At 38.5% G+C, this 16759-nt stretch overlaps 1 protein-coding gene across 1 annotated transcript in view; it reads left to right on the top strand.

Annotated features, from left to right (window-relative positions):
• The window catches only part of LOC135728177 (threonylcarbamoyladenosine tRNA methylthiotransferase), a 179041-nt gene that overhangs the window by 49799 nt on the left and 112483 nt on the right, over positions 1–16759 (top strand). The window contains exon 4 of the mRNA XM_073811500.1: positions 12974–13058. Within this exon, the coding sequence (XP_073667601.1) occupies positions 12974–13058 (85 nt within the window). The remainder of the gene's footprint in view (positions 1–12973; positions 13059–16759) is intronic.

A 16759-nucleotide genomic window follows, 5' to 3' on the forward strand; every position in this document is an offset into this window, starting at 1 on the left:
AAATTCATTTGCATGCTTTATGTCGATAGTGCTTTCATTAAAAGCCTTGAAATAAAATGTAAAAGCTCATCTGCGGTTTTTGTGCGCTAATAGTTTTAAAGCGAAAATAAGGGCCTTGAAACGTGTAATGTGCCTTTTTAAGTGGCTTTAGCAGCAATGTGTGATTATTTTATTTTCTACTCCACATTTTTACCAGTGACGGGAAATGAAAAACATGGGAAATAATCATATTGTTTGCGCAAAGCTTCCATTACACAGATAAGCTCTCCACCGAACGTGCATTTACTCATTAAGGTCTATTAGGATTTTTTGCAAATAGTGCCTCTGCACGCTTTGCTGTTTCAGCCACAATTGCTCGAGATTTTCCATTCTGGCGGTAATAACAATAGCTGTCATTGCTTATAAGACCACTTCATTTAGATGACCTTGATGGTTTAATGTCTGCTCAAAGGCAAGGGGAGCAAACATATTGCATCGGTTAAGGAACACAGTTGTGTATTCTATGAAAGACATCAAAGAAGGCCTCTGCATGCTTTGTTCTGGTCTATACACTGTTTGACTTGGAGTGTTTTATTTTTGCTGTTCAGTCTTGGGAATGTACCATTAAAATATTTTTGCCTTAAACAGCATCTGAAAAGGTCCTTGAAAAAAGGTTTTAAATGGTACAAATATGCTTTTTAGGTGGCTTTTAGTCCACTGCTGTTATGAGATGGTTCTGTGTCGTCCTTCAATTTGTAGAACAATTTTTCTTCTTATAGTCGCTGTCATGTGCTTGTTATTAGCGTTACATGCTGCAGCTGTGACAACAGACTTACTGTTTTATCCATCAGTCATGCCCTCTCATACTGTACATGACCCTTATTTTGTCTCGTATTTTGAATGCGTAGCATTATAATATGTTGACAGCGTAAACAGATATCATCACATGATCGTGGCTTTCTAAAGACGTTCATTGATCGCTCGACTCTGTTGGCAGTTCTCTGCCCATTAAAATCCACTTGTTGCATTGCATTTACGTAATCGTCACACTTTTGCTGTGATATTTAAGGCCTAATCTTAAACACAACCCTCTTTTGTCCATGCATGTGAAAGGAAAAGAAAGAGCCGTGTGTTTTTTAGTCCAAGAACCTCCTGAGGGAGTAGTGTGCTCTGACAGCTGATATGATATGTTTAGGGTCAACGCAGCCAGACGGTACGGGGAGCGCATACTTGCCCCCAGGCCAAACGGCCCTGAATTAGCACTAATTCAGCTGTCTGTGCTAAAAAACCGCCATGTGCGCCGCCTGCTCCATCCAGGCATCCGCTGCATGGGCGGGCTTGTGCGCTCAGCCGTACTGCTGGGCCAGCCTGGTGAACTTGGCCCCTACTGCTCTCCAATCCTGAACTGGATTTTCTCCTAGAGCTTTCACAGTGCTGAAAAGTGCATGCGATTGGCTAGAGACCAAAGCGGAGGAGAAAACAGCAAATGCACTCCCCAACCCTGAGAAAACACACACCGTGATTTTGCTTGCAAAAGTGTTTCTTTCTGTTGGTGGTGTATCAGTCAGTAAAGCCGAATTTTTTTTCAAGAATTTTGAGCCAACAAATGCTGGGAAGTTGGGACTGTTCACCCAAAAATCATCACTTGCTCACCCTTATTCTGTTGAACGCAAAAGAAGATATTTTGATAAATGATGGTAACCAACCATTTCATATTCCATAGTAGAAAAACAAAAACTATGGAAGTCAATGGGTACTGTCAACTGTGGGCTTAGTATTATTTATCGAAAAATCTTCTTTTGGTTTGACGTAATAAAGAAACTCGTACAGGTTAAGAACAACATGAGGGTGGTTGGTTAAACTTAGCCAAAATATACATTTGCCACTTTACATTTGAAGAGCTTGGATGCAAAACCCTCTAAGTGCATCTGACTTGCACAGACAGGAACGTTGAAACGTTTTACATATGCAGCACTGCTAATAATGGCAGTAAGCAGTATGACCATTTAAAGATAAAAAAACCTTTGCTATTAGTGGGCCACAGAAAACAGTACAAAATAATACGTTATTGACCCCTTTAAAGGGCATGCCTAAAAGCTACTACTAGGGCCCAATAATTTCCGCGATCACGGAATCGCGGAATTGGCTAATTAACACGGAATCTAGTGTTAACACGGAATTTCGCGGAATTTTTACATATTTTGAATAAAATTCTGTTTTTGTGTGGGAGTAGAACGTATGTCTGGGGGAAATGCAGACCGGGGGAAGTAAATCTGGCCGACACACCCCCTCCCGTTGTTTCAGACGCCCTCCAAAACACTGAAACCATGGCGAAGCGGCCCTCCACGACTCTGCTTTCGTCAGCGAAAAAAATAAGAAATTCGACACTTAGCACTTAGTTCAGAGCAGTTCCCACATGACTTTTATGTGACCGGAGTGGACTGTTATTTTGTAAGTTTTGTCAAAATTCCGTTCACTATGAGCGCAAAGATACATGAACTCTCTCATCCATGTCTGTCTTACTGCACCTCTCTCATGTGCACGTACTCTCGCATCTGTACGAAGTCCGAACACAAATCCTCATGTATTTGTTCAGTTTTATGCGTTTCAGGCGAGCTGATGCAAACTAACTATCCCTAGCATTTAAAATATAATCATCTGCATCATGGCGCCGCTCTCTGTCTCTCTTTCGCTCGGACGTGAAAAGAGCTGCGCGCTAATGCTGTCCGAAGTCAGATCAATAATCCTGTGAATGTTTGTAAAGTTATAAGCATTTCAAGCGATTGTGTTTAAAACTTGCATCGCGTTCCGCTGGACTGATGTGTTTAAGGCACTTCTGAAGGCACCACTGCTTTTACACGTGCAGCCTTCTGCAATAACACTATGCATTGAAAAATGTATGCATTGAATTGAAGTGTGTGTTTGCGTGTGTGTGTTTGCACGTGTGCGTGTGTAAATGCATGTTTTACAGTCATTAAGTAATTGTGTTATCCCGTTTTTCCCCAAATCATTTACATCTTAATCATTAACATTAAAGGCACACTCTTTTTATGACTAAAATAACAGTAAAGGGTAAAAAAAATAATTGCCAAAAATTAAAACGGATTAAAAGGAATTTGGGAAAAAAATAATCTGATTTTGGGAAAAAATAAAACGGATTTTAAAGGGCCCTATACTACTTGTTTAGGTAGCCTGGTTTTCAATATATACTCATACTCATTTTATATACCTACTTATTTTGCCTTGCATGTTTAACTAGATATAACGCCTTTTCTTTCTTTTTATAATGCACATTCACACAGTGAATTAGGCTCTTTAAGTATTCAGTTCTCTTTATAGGCTGTGAAATAATGTCAGGTGCTTGTAGTTGGCATTATCAAAAAGTAAAATCACACTGGAGCCATTTTTTTCTCTCTTTTATTTAAATGCATTTGTCTTTTAGCTTAAAGAAAAAGCAATTATAAATATGTGGCCTTCACAAACAAGCATTTGCTTCCAATTCAGGTCGTCTGTCGCTTCTTGTCACAAATAATAGCAGGCGATGCCATCACCACTGACCCGATTTCAGCCCAGATCTGTTCGCAGAGAGGCTGTGTTTTAAGCCTTATGCTCTATGTAATCCGCCATCTCTCTGATAAACATCCTATCGTGTCACCATAGTCAACAAAGCGCCTCACCCAAATAGGTCAACATAGCTTAGGAGCTATGACAACTCTGGCCCAGTATGTCTTTATGAATCTTTTATTGTTCTGACTGTAATGAATCTACAGTTGAGAGTCGCTGCAAATTTAGTCATGGCCGTTGTTTTGAGTTTTCCCTTCAGTGGAGGTCATGTGATTTGTCAGGGGATGTGTCGTGCTATTGCCATTGGCTGTTTTGAAGAAATCAACTGGACCAGAAAGCAATCATTTAGAGTCGGATGGCACCTTGTTTGCTCCGCATAGGGGCGTCCACAGGTGCGACACGGCTTCAGCTTAATGCACAGAATCACACTTTGGTAGATAGCCAGAGGGCAGCTCCAGGGACACCTGGCCGCAGATAAAATGGCTTTAGCTAATCTCTGAGGCTTTATGTTGTTGTTCGCCAACTTATTTGTATCTGTGTGTTTATGTTTGTCTCATGCGAGTCTCTTATTTTCAGGCCGCTGGCTCTCGTGTCAAACAGCCTGTTTCTGAACAAATCATTCGTGACACCATCACGCTCTCCAACGTAATTTTGAACGACGTTTGGGAAAGTTCCTTATTTTGGTAGATGAATTATTGACGACAGTCTGGTTTTGGAGGTCCCAGTGGATATTTACTGATTTAGTGACGGACATGCTGAAGTTTTTCCCTATGATTGGAATTATGATTGGAATTAGACTCTCATTGCTGGGGTTTTGTTTTTTACTTACATTTGATCCAGTTTTCTTGTCTATGTAATAATAATGTACAGCGATATTAATATTAGTTTATCACGACTTTGAGGTTGGATTGGGGTTAGAGATGGGGTCAATTGTAACTACAAACATGTACTTAATGGGAACCTCCACTTTTTTGAAAACAGGCTCATTTTTCAGCTCTTTAAAGTTAAACATTTGATTTCTACCGTTTTGGAATTCATTCGGCTTATCTGCATGTCTGGCGGTAGCACTTTTAGCATACAGTAGCTTAGCATAATCCATTGAATTTGATTAGACCATTAGCATTGTGCTCAAAAATAACCAAAGAGTTATAGCGCAGCATCCAAAAATAGTCCCCTTGGTTACTTTCAATAGCAGGGGACTATTTTCGGGCACTGCGTAATATCATTGCGCCTGCTGCAGCCATGGTACGGCAGCAGAGTCCTTGATTATTACGCCAGAATGAGAGTATAGTTCCTAGCCATATCTGCCTAGAAAATCACAACTTAAAATTTTACATCAGTCTTAGTACACAATGTAATCACAGAGTTATTAGTCAAGTTTTAAATATGAAAAATGTTGAAACTCTTTGGTCCTTTTTTAGCGCAAAGCTAAGGGTCTAATCAGATTCAATGGATTATGCTAAGCTATGCTAAAAGTGGTAGCGCCAGACCCAGAGATTGGCTGAATGGATTCCAAAACTGTAAAAATCAAATGTTTAACTCTAGGGGAGCTGGAAAATGAGTATTTAAAAAAAGTGAAGTGTCCCTTTAAAGGGAGTGTTCACGCCAAAATTAAAACGCTGTTATCATTTGCTCACCCTTATGTTGTTTAAAACTTGTATAAGACACAAAAGAAGATATTTTGATGAATGATGGTAGGCACCCACACAGTTGACAGTACACATTAGTAGGAGAAGCAAATACTATGGAAGTCAATGGGTATCATCAACTGTGTGCTTAACAATATTTATCAAAATAAATTATTTTCTGTCTCATAAACATTTTAAACAACAAAAGGGTGAGCAAATTTAAATTTTGGGGTGAACTATCCATTTAAAATGTAAGTGCAATGTAACACATGCATGTTTTTTTCTCATGTAAGCATGTGAGTAGTTAAAGACACCTAATATATGGTTGTTTATATGTGTATAAAGCTGACACAGCGTTCTGTTTGGTGAGGGTGTTTTGGCCGTTGGTGGTGGAACATCTTTTGTGAATCTGATAAGGACGGTTGCAATGAGGTTTTACTCAAAACAGTCTTTGCAATTGTCTGAACTCTGCCCCACAGTCAAATTCATGCAAATGACTTCTCTGGATTTACCAATGAACAGCTGTTTGTGTCTTCGTGATTGTGCCTGTGTTGAAAACTGACTGATCCTACCTTAGGCACACACACTATTTCACGGCAAACCCATTACAGGCCCGAAAATTATGCAATGCTTGGTGTGTCAGGTATGCGAGCATTTGCTGCTGGGAAATTACTTTGAACCGTGTCACTTTTTAAACCTGGTTAATCATGAATCTTCCAAACACTTTAAGTTTTACTATGCAAATATCTTTTAGGAGACCGTTGAGGCTAGATCTGCCCCCTTTTAGATTATGTAACGAAATCATTTCGTTTTCTGAGAAAACAGGCCTGCGTTTCTCTGTGTTTATAAAGCACTGATTTATCCCTGAGGTCAAGCTGTTAAAATAACTTTGAGAATAAAGACAGATGACAGGAACACCAAGAAACAGCCCTCTAGGTCTTATTTACCTTTTTCTGCTTAGTGGAAGGATTTTTATGCCGCCTTGCCAGGGATTTAGAGAGGGTTGTTCATCTTTCTGAAATATTGTGCTTTTAAGCATGGCCTTACTGTTGGCAGTGCTTTATAATACCTTTTTGGAAAGCCTTAAGCCGAGAGGTTTGTTCTGTTTCTCCTCAGCTTCACTGGACATCCTGTTTATCCAGAGGTTGCTGAAGTTATCCTTAGCTTGGGCAGGATTGTTTTGAGCCTATGTGTAATTCTGTCCCAGGTCTTTTAGATGCCTTTTTCAAAGCCCTGGGCTGCCTTTTTATGTCTGGTATTTATTTTTTGCATGTTCTTTGTTCTTTATTTGTCCGTCTTTTGGGCCAGGCTCCATTTCCTTCATTCAACAATCAGGGAACCTGTAGATTAAACTGCATGTGTTTATGTTGTGTTTAACTTGACGGATTCATCTGAAATCTTGATTTACGGGAATAGTTCACTCCAAAAATCTTTTATGTTTGGTTACAATCCTTTGGATCTTCTTCTTTTTCCAAAAAGCTTGCGTTCACTGCAGCGAATGAGTCAAATATGTTATCAATGAAATGTGGCATTTGTGAAATTTAGGCATTTCAATTACTAACTAATAATCTTTTCATTGCCATTAAAGTGAAATTACTTTGCTTGACATCTTATTTATTTTGGCGCAAGCAAGATGTGCTTGTGTTTGCTACATCAGTACAGCGGATGCTTTCGCCGATAAGTCAGGGGCTGTTTACACTTGGTATTAAGATGTGTTTTCATCGATCAGATCACAAGTGGACGAGAGAGACACATTCGTTTACACCTGGTATTTAAATCCGTCTCTTTTGTCCACTTTCGACCACTTCTGTCCTGAATACTGTGAGGGGGTGGTCTGTGAGACGGTGGGCGAGTCTCTCTGCTGTCATTCAAACGCGAGCGGGAGTAATGATGAGTTTATATGGACGCAAACTTATATTATGTTCGGATGCACAGTGTTTTTTACGTGTGTATGTAAGAGCTTGCTCTGAATTTTCAGCGCAATTGATGAAATAGGATCGCGCAACTTTCACACGCTTTCAAAATGAAACTACGGAGATCAGCCACTTTAGTTTTATCAATGGAAGGCTAAAAATAGCACTGTTCACCGTATGTTCACGCCAGAAGTCAAAAAAAGACATAAAACTTGTGTTTAATATCTCAGATTAGATAAATGGGCGGAGAGAAGGCGGTCGCGTGTGGCTATTCGAACACATTCAACCACATGTGCGTTCCGCAGCTCCAAAGCGATTCGATTGAAAGTGGTTTCGACTACCTCTGGATGTGGTTGAAAGTGGTCGAAAGTGGACGAGCTCAAAACGTTTTGAACGCTGTTTACACCTGGCATTAACGTCGTCCACTTGTGATCCGATCGACGAAAACGCATGTTAATGCCAAGTGTAAACAGCCTCTAAGACAGAATCTTATCCTTGCAAAAGTGTTTTTAGTGGGGAAACATTGGCTCAAGTGTTCTAGTGGGCGTCAAGATTAAGCAGGCATGTAGATTTCTTTACCCGATGGAGGTTCACACCGCCGGCGAGAGCGTCAAAAAACGCTCTGGCTGCCCTGCCAACTACGCTATAGACAAAGTGTAGTGGACGCTTTGACGCTCATGCATTCTCTGGAATCCTCTCAAGCAGGGAAAATCGTTCAGCTTTATCCCTGTGGTGTAGTGTCATTTAAATAAACAAATATTTAAATATTTGTTTTTTTTTTTATGAGCTCAAATGTTTTCAAATATTAGTGAACAATTATTATAGAGCATTAATCTAATAAAATATCCTTAAATAGATTTTTTGATGCAGTCTAAAACTCATTTAAACATCTTGGTAAAAGTGATGGTGTAATTTAGACCAGACCTCTATTACAAGTCTCTCATTGCCTGGTCTCAGTTCAGTCTTAAGCCAGAGACCAAGTTCACCTCTCTGAACCGTGTGGTGATTACTCAAGGTACATCTGAGCCTTGTGGGATTACTTTGGAAGATAAACCAGCACAGCAAACCGTTGCAATCCAGGAGCTGGACTCCTCATGTTTTTACAAGCAGAAAACTGCCTCTACCCCAACCCTTGTGGTTATCAGTCGGCCCGAGAGAGGAGTCATCCAGATTTTTTCGCTCTCCCTCTTATTTTTCTTCTCGAAAAAGTGTTAATGGCAACTTCAGTGCTGGGAAAAGAAACGTGATCACGTGTAACATGATGGTAACAGCGGTGCCTTGGTCGAATTTCATGTTTATTGGCTGTTTTCATTTACTGGTAGTGGATAATGTGTCGAGACATGTGGTGTAACCACTAACCACAAACGGATCTGGCACCTCTTAACAAGGTTCCCACAATCATTGATGTGCATAAACAATCAATCTCCTTACCTTGCCATGATTCACAACAATAAGTTTATAATAACGATTTTTAAGCTGATCTGTCGGTCGGAAGCTTTTTAAGTTGAATACATAAATTATCCTGTAATTTTGTGCTTCAAACAGAGGTGGCGATAGAGAGGCAAAGGTTACGAATTGCAGTTTTAAATGATGAAGTCATATAAATGTATTCATTTGTGTTTTGAGGAACTGTTTTTCCATGCTGTAATGTCTTTAACCAAAATCATAGCACTTATCCACCAGGGATAAGATGGTGAAATGAGTTTTGGGATATGAATTTAACAAGGCTAATTTGAATTTAATACTTTTGACTTACCCATAATGCATCAGAATTTAAAGACGAAAGGCCCGTCATTCATCTCAATGTTTATGTTTTAAGTTTTTAACCACATTTTTTTTGTCATATAGTTTGATTGCAGGAAAGAGTTAATATATCTATGATTCTAGAGACTCTGGATGACATATCGAGCAGTTAAAGAGGAAAATTAAAGCACTGAATTTGGTTTGACTTGGGCTCGGCGTCGAGGTCTCCAGCAACCACAGAGGAACACACTGTGTTCCCTTTAATTATCAGCTGGAGACGCTCAAATGCTGACTAACGGCAATAAGCAAAACCATTTCAGACACAAATGAAATGTGGCGCTGATGCATGAAGTGGGCAGCTGGAGAGGTCATTTAGTGGAAATGCATGCTTGTGCCATGAAGGGAGGAGAAGAGTTTTATGTGTCCTATTTGGGTTGTTTTGTCTCTTTTGCAATATTCATTCCCCCTGCTGTTCTTCATAATGACTCAGAGAATCTGACTTTGCTTTATTAGAATCACTTGCTTATTTTGCCTAAATGTGTGTTTATGAGCCTGCTAAGGGATTACGTGCTCTTCCGGTTTCTGGACTCTTCCCCCTTTTTGTTAACTGATTCCGGCTTGTTGCTGTTTTGATTCAATATCCCCAGGCCATCATTATGGGGTAATATATTATATTGCATTTGGCAAAAACAGGAGTGTGTAAAAGAGGCATAATAATAGTGAGTCCTGATTAATTTATTACTGTAATATATAATAGGGCTTTTTCCCTTGGTGTTTACCAAAGCAAGCATTACTGTCACTGTTGCTCATACCTTGGTATTTTTCCAGAAATCCTTAACCCTAAGTATTACATTTTTGGGGTGTAACTCCTGCACCGTTTATGCTATGTCCATCTGGTTTAGACTGTTCTTTGAAGTTGTCTAAAACTTGGTTGTTGTTAATTGCTTTACAAGCAAGAGTTGAGTTCCCGGACAGGGATTATCTTAAAACAGGAACTAGGCCTTAGTTTAATTAGGAAATATGACTAGTTTAACAAACATGCCTTATTAAAACATTACTTGTGTGCATTTTGAGGCTAAAAAAGGGCACTGGTGTATTTTAAGTTATGGCCTTGCAAGTTGTTTTTACTTTTTATAGCTCTTACATTTATCTTAGTCTAGGACTAGTCTAATCCCTAACTAGTCTAAACTAGTCTGGGAAAATATCTCAAAGTTTAGTTGAAGTATGTCAACCTCATTTTATAAATTGTAGCAAATCATCTCTAGTCAAGTAAAAAAATAGTAAGTTGAAATGACTTGTAAATCTAAGTTGATTAAGCAAAATATTTTTTTACAGTGTAGGATTTATGGGTTTATTTTTTTACTTGTACCAGACTACCAGTAAGCATGCATCTACATTACACTAGCATCCATCTAGAAATGCCCCAGCAATCATTTAGCATTCTTTCATCAGAAAATAATGTTTTAAAGAGCACCTATCCTCCGATTTACAATTGAACTTTTCCTTTGGTGTGTGTGTATTAGTTAGGGCTGGGTATCGATTCAGATGTTCCAGATCGATTCGATTTCGATTCACAAGCTGTCGGTTCGATTTTTATTCTTGGGCCAGTTTTCGATTACGATTATCGACTTGTTTTTTATACTCGATTCTCGATTCAACTCAATGAATTTAGATTATATAGAAGGTGAGTTAAGGGCCGGTGTAGCAGCCGATCTTGTTCCCCTCAGAATGTCTGTTCCCCCTCCAGTTGATAAAGTGTTTCTGCTGACAGCACATGGATCGTAGATAAGCTGGGCGTTTTTATTTCTTTATTTATTTTCTCGCCTCTCGCTCCTTGGTAACATCGCACAAGACAAAAAAAGGTTGACATCTAGTGGAGAAGATTAGTAATTAGATTAACATTAATCTTACGTTCAATGTTTGCGGAAATAAAATTGTAAAAATCAATTTGTGGCCTGTGAGAATCGATTTTGAATCAACCGCGAAAAAAAAAAAAACGATTAATCGAAAAATCGATGCCCAGCCCTAGTATTAGTACATGTTAACAACATGCAAAAGGTACAAATTCCAAAGTAAGGGATGACGCAAATTATCGTTTCCAACTCCAATCTCTTTTCTTGGACTGCAATAAACACAAGCACGGTTGAAGTTGACACGACGGTCATTATCATAATCCCGCCCTCTTCTGAGTAGTACTAGTAGTAGAATTTACTACTGACTAAATAATGATTCAAATGCAAGTTTTGAGCAGTGCAGAGGTATTCAGGCCAATCACATCCTACTTGTAAGCTGGCCAATCGGAGGACACTGCGCTATTTATTATTATTTAGAATTAATATTTTCTTAATGAATATTTACTACTGTAATACTTCTGGTATTTTTTAATGGTATATAAAACACATCTGTCTATTTAGCATGAGATCTCAGTTTTCTGAAATAATGTAGTCTTGTGTGATGGTCACATAACATGCAGATTAAAGAAATAAAAGGAATTTTTGAAGAGTTTGGTTCCAAAACGCAATAAACGCCATTTTTGAAAAAAATGAGTTACTGCCAAAATCAGTATTATATCAGGTCAGTATTTAAAAGTAAATTCTTAATTTTACGCAAAATCCAATATCCGCCGTGTTATTCTGTCATCTTTTCTCCCTTTTTTCCCAAAACGCAATAAACCCACTCCTCCTTTTTTACAGCATGCAATAAATCCGCTCCAAAACATTAAAGCGCACCATTCCACGCAATGTAAACAAACAATGGTGGCGCGCTGAGTACACAGAGTCCTAGTTTTCCTCATCTACTTTGTACTTCGTGATCAACAAACAAACAAAAACAAAATATTACTTTAATAGCATTGATAAACCTGTGGTTTTCTGTGACGGGAAAGAAACGTAAGCCATCAACATCTAATAATTTACGCGAGAGGCACTCGGGAGACGATCGCTTGTTCTCGCAACAGCATCTAGCTTCTCTCGTGCTAACATATTGACCCAAGGGTATCTTAAGAAAAACTTTTTCATAATTTTACTCAGTCAACGAGAATCACAGCTGATCGCTGTGAAAAACTTTAAGCGACGACGTCAAGTATAATCGCGCAGCAATGACAGTGTTCAAAGTAAGTGTTTTGATTAATGCCATTAATGTTTATTTTTTTAATCAGTGTGTACAACTGTTCAACTAAATGAACATAAAATGGCAAAAATGAATGCACATCTTTACATTGATTGAATAGATTCATAGAATTTTGAAAAAAAAAAACTTGTCATGGATTTATTGCATTTTGTGGAAAAAATCATTCGTTTTTATAATAAATCTTTGAAAATCAAGTTATGGATTTGATTTTTTTATATTTATATAACATAAAGATGCTATGTGAAAGTTTGTAACAGAAAATAGTGGTTTTCATCTGGTCACATTCTTGGTATAGAAAACACGTTTTTAACAAAATTTGTCAAAATGGATTTATTGGGTTTTGGAACCAAACTCTTCATTTATAGTTAGTATTTTAGATTTTTGTGTTTAGATTTTATTGGAAAAAAACACTTTCACTTTATGATGTAATTGTTTGATTGTTTTTCATCACATCACAAACCCCCTGCAATTCCCCCACCATCCACCAGTGGTTTATGAGCCCCATTTTGGGAATCCCTTAAAGTACAGTGTAAAATAAAAGGGTATATTTTTAAGTATGTCTCTAATCCCGCAGTACTTGTTTGCCTCATATCTTTGGGCTTACGGCCTCTCACTGCCTAAGCATCACTTATAGCTCATATGTGTGGAAGAGGGTCTCTATTGAGTTTCTACAGGTCTCTGAAAGTTTGACTGAAGCTGTGCTACTAAGTGAAAAGTATCAACTGTAGCTCCACTCTCTTGAAAAGAATAGACATCTACTTCATGATCAGTGTGTAGCCTGTGCAGCCCTTACTAAATATATAAACTCAACTCTGCTCTAAGATGCTGTGCATTCAACAGCATCAGACTGAGCTTCCCCGGACCGCTCGTATCTCAATTTAGGGTGTTAAACCTTCAGGGCAATCAAGTTGTTGCTATTACCTTAACACAGCATTGCTTGTTGTGCGGTTAGTTTGAAAGATCATAGTAGTAGAAGTACTAGTAGATATAGGTTTCTCACCATCTCTTTTTCTGCAGAGAATCCATCTGATGCCGATCTGTGGTTGCTGAACAGTTGCACAGTAAAGAACCCTGCAGAAGATCACTTCAGGAACTCCATCAAGTAAGTTAATCTGAGGCCTGCATCATACTGAAATATATTTCAGTAACATAACATTTGTGTAAATAGCCATTTAGCAGCTTTTATCCAGAGTGACTAGTGGCTGCCCTTATCATAGGGTCAGTCCACTTAAAGCAACACACTTGGCACTAAATGCTTCACAAAACGCTTCCACTACGCAAGAAAAGCTGTAGTGGCACAGCGATCTTGCTGCGTACCATGTGAAACAGCCATTATTCATGTTAGTTCATGGTGCATTAATTAATGTTATGACATTTGATTTAATAAATGCATTAGTAAATGCTGAAATTAACATGAGCTAAGATTAATAAATGTTGTAGAAGTATGACGGGGAAATGGGTTCACAAAACGCACTCTCAAAGTTTTATTTCTTTGTTTAATGTCATTTGAGTTTGTCGTTGGACTGGTTCCAAAAACGTTTTAACCCGCTGTCGTCGCTCCCTAAGCAACAAGTATGTCGTCTTTGTTTTTTTGCCTCTTTGCTGGCTTACTTGCGGGTGGCGTGCTTATGTTTGGGAGGAGTTAAAGCGCTGACATATGTGGTTCATCAACCAGGTGTATTTACACTTGTCCAGTTTCCTCTGAAATGGATTTAAATTTAAATTTGGAATTAAACTTGTGTCTTGAAAACGTTTTGGAGGGCATTAACATCTGGTATTTTTACGATCGGATAGCAATCCGATCAGAAAAAAAACGCATGACTTGACCAGGTGTGAACGACCCTCACACATGTATGAGAGATGTACTACAAAATATCATATTTTCAAGGTCCTTAAAAAAATAAGTCCTAAAAAAGTTTAACGTTTATTCTACTTTTATAAAACAGTTAGCGCCAGTCCTTCATTTTGATTCTGGTCAATAGCTTTGTTTTTTATCAATATATGGCACAAAAGGTTACTACTCAATACACAAAAGTTATTAATGCAACTATCTTTTTGCTGGGAATCGTCGTCCGATTGACCAAATGTGAGCAGCAACATTTCATATAAAAAAACACAGCCATCAGTTACAAAGACTGGAACTTACCATTTAATAAAAACAGAGAACATTACAAAGCTTAAGTTTACAAAGTGTTAATAGCCAGACAAAAGAAGAAGAGTGGTTTTTGTGTTTTATATTCTCTGGTTTATATCATAGTGTTGTCAGTCTATGTTAAAATAATATTACACACAGCTTAACATAAAGCAGTACTGCATCCTACAGAAACTCTTGTGAACATCCCGGTCTTGCCAGTGTGATCTTACATTACCCAGAGCCCGAAGTGTTAACATCAACATTAGCCTGTTTGTCATTAGGACAAGGAGCTCTGTGCTTGCCTCTCTGTCTCTTTACTGAGTTCTTTATGGGCTGCCGTAATGTGCCGTTTGGCATGTTGAACTTATTGTTTAGACAGACGATAAGGGAGCCGGGGACAGGGAGACGGCACGACGGGGGTCAATATAAATTGCGACAGCAGACATCTCGTGCACAATCACACGCAGTCTGGCAGCACTTTTGTTTAAAGAAAGTATCAGTGGTTGTTAATTTATCATTCATTATTGCAGGGAACATTTGCCCTTGCGAATGTCCCGTAAATGTAATTACTCCTCATGACGCGCTGGTGGTCTGCAGGCCTATAGTTTATTCTGCTTTAAGACAGAGGAAGTGCTGGGTAGTCACGTACTGTAGCTGTTTATAAATTAGCTTTACCTCTGAGAAAATAAGGATCTTACAGGCATAAACACCTTATAACAGGTTTTTAATGAAGGTTGTTAAAGAAGAGAGTATGTGTTTTTGAGATGAGGAAGTTGAGGGAATTGTAGTCTTGTCTGAGATGAATTTGTAGAAGGATTTTATTGATATTTGTGAGATATAATAGGAATAAATGAAAGTAACTCCAGGACTTTTCTTTATTTTTGTAACAACGCATGCATATCATCTCTCTTATTGTTTTGTTAATAATGAATAATGTTAATACTCATCAAGGTCTAAAGTTGAAGATCAAAATGAGTTCATTAATCCATGGCAAAATTTCCTCACCAGCATTTCCATAAACATTTACAAGAAGTCAAAATGTTTTGTTTAGTAAAAAATCGAATTGAATAGATGTTTAGCTTTTTATCCAATTAGTCGATTAATCGAAAAGTAATCGTCTGATTAATCGATTATAAATTAAATAGTTGCTGCCCTAATGTAAATGTACACTAAACTTACTGTGAATAGCACTGTTTTGTATCTATGCAGGGCTAACACTTCGAATCTAACACTTTATTGGTTAGGATACATTAAAGGCTACAGTAGCTATCTGTGTAAGCTGTAGACTCTGAGACAGCTCACTGGGTTTTAAAGCAGACCTTTAGTATCTGTGATGAGAAAGATGTGTGTGCATGTGTGAGATAAAGTCCTTGACTTCATCAGTTCAACACGGACACACATGAAGCCGCGTCTCCGCACGTCCACGTCCGATGACAGCTGTCTTCAATCTCCATCACATCTTTAATACACACCAGGGTTATTTGATTAAACTTCTTTCGTCTCACCTCTCTGCACTCCACCGTTTCCTGTTTAAATTCAGGAGAAAGTGTTTGGTTGGCAGCGCCTGCCCCTGAGAGACGCAGACCTTTTGAACGTCTGTTAATTTACATAAAAACTGTCAGATTATAGCAGAGTGATGTACGCATTCTGATGAGTTTCCGCCCCGTGGGTATTCATTGGTTTAAGGGCAATTGAGCAAAGGGCGGGAGAGCCAATGATGATGGTGCGGTAGGGAGTTCTGGGATTGAGGAGTGGACTGCTAATCCCGCTGTGCTTCTAACAAGATCTTTAACCTCATGTTAGAGTCTACACCAGTGGTTCCCAACCTTTTTCACTTTAAGGCCCCCTAGTTGCCCACAACAATTTTGAATGCCCCCCACTCACTCAATTTTTTCCACATAAAATTAAAAAGAACTTTGAGTGACTACAGATGTATATTTGCTACTAAAACGGCAAAAAAAAAAAAGAAACATCTTGATTATTGCTTGTTTTGCTTATTTTAATGCTTATTTTGTTCAGTCATCTTGAGGCCCCGTTGGAAATCTGCTGAGGCCCCCTGGTTGGGAAACACTGGTCTACACCATTTACCTTACATTGTACTAGAAGTCTCACAAAGTCATTCAGCAACACGTGATCGTATTTTTGCCCAAACTCTTCTTAAGTTTGAAATGTGAGCAGGGCATGCTTTTGTGAGATTTAACATTTATCCTAAATCATTTCTTTAGTTTCCTTTCTAAATGGTGAGGTTGGTGTCATGTTAGGTTGTGGATTGAGCTTGTCAGAATGTGGTACTATTTATTTCTTGGCTAACCAAAATTGTCTGCACGGACTTCATCATGCGATATTTGTATTGTTACAGCTGTTAGCCGCTTCGATCCAAACCAGCAGAAGCGGATAAGCCACATGAAACCAAATCTGCTGGCATCATTGTGCTGGTGTCTCTGTCACGGTTTTATACAGCTTCCAGTTTTCCTCTGTGATCCCCATCTGATATTTTGTCACGTCACATAATGTCTGATTGATTCATTGAATCTGATGAATCTGACGTTGATTTTTTTCTAACCTTTACTATTCAAATGTATAAAACCGACTGCAAGTGTCCACATGGTCTCCTGGGATGCAGCTGAAAGCCCTTCAAAATAAAAAGACAAAATTTTGCCCATTATAGA

The sequence above is a fragment of the Paramisgurnus dabryanus genome, chromosome 13, assembly GCF_030506205.2.
Source record: "Paramisgurnus dabryanus chromosome 13, PD_genome_1.1, whole genome shotgun sequence".
NCBI classification, from domain to species: Eukaryota; Metazoa; Chordata; class Actinopteri; order Cypriniformes; family Cobitidae; genus Paramisgurnus; species Paramisgurnus dabryanus.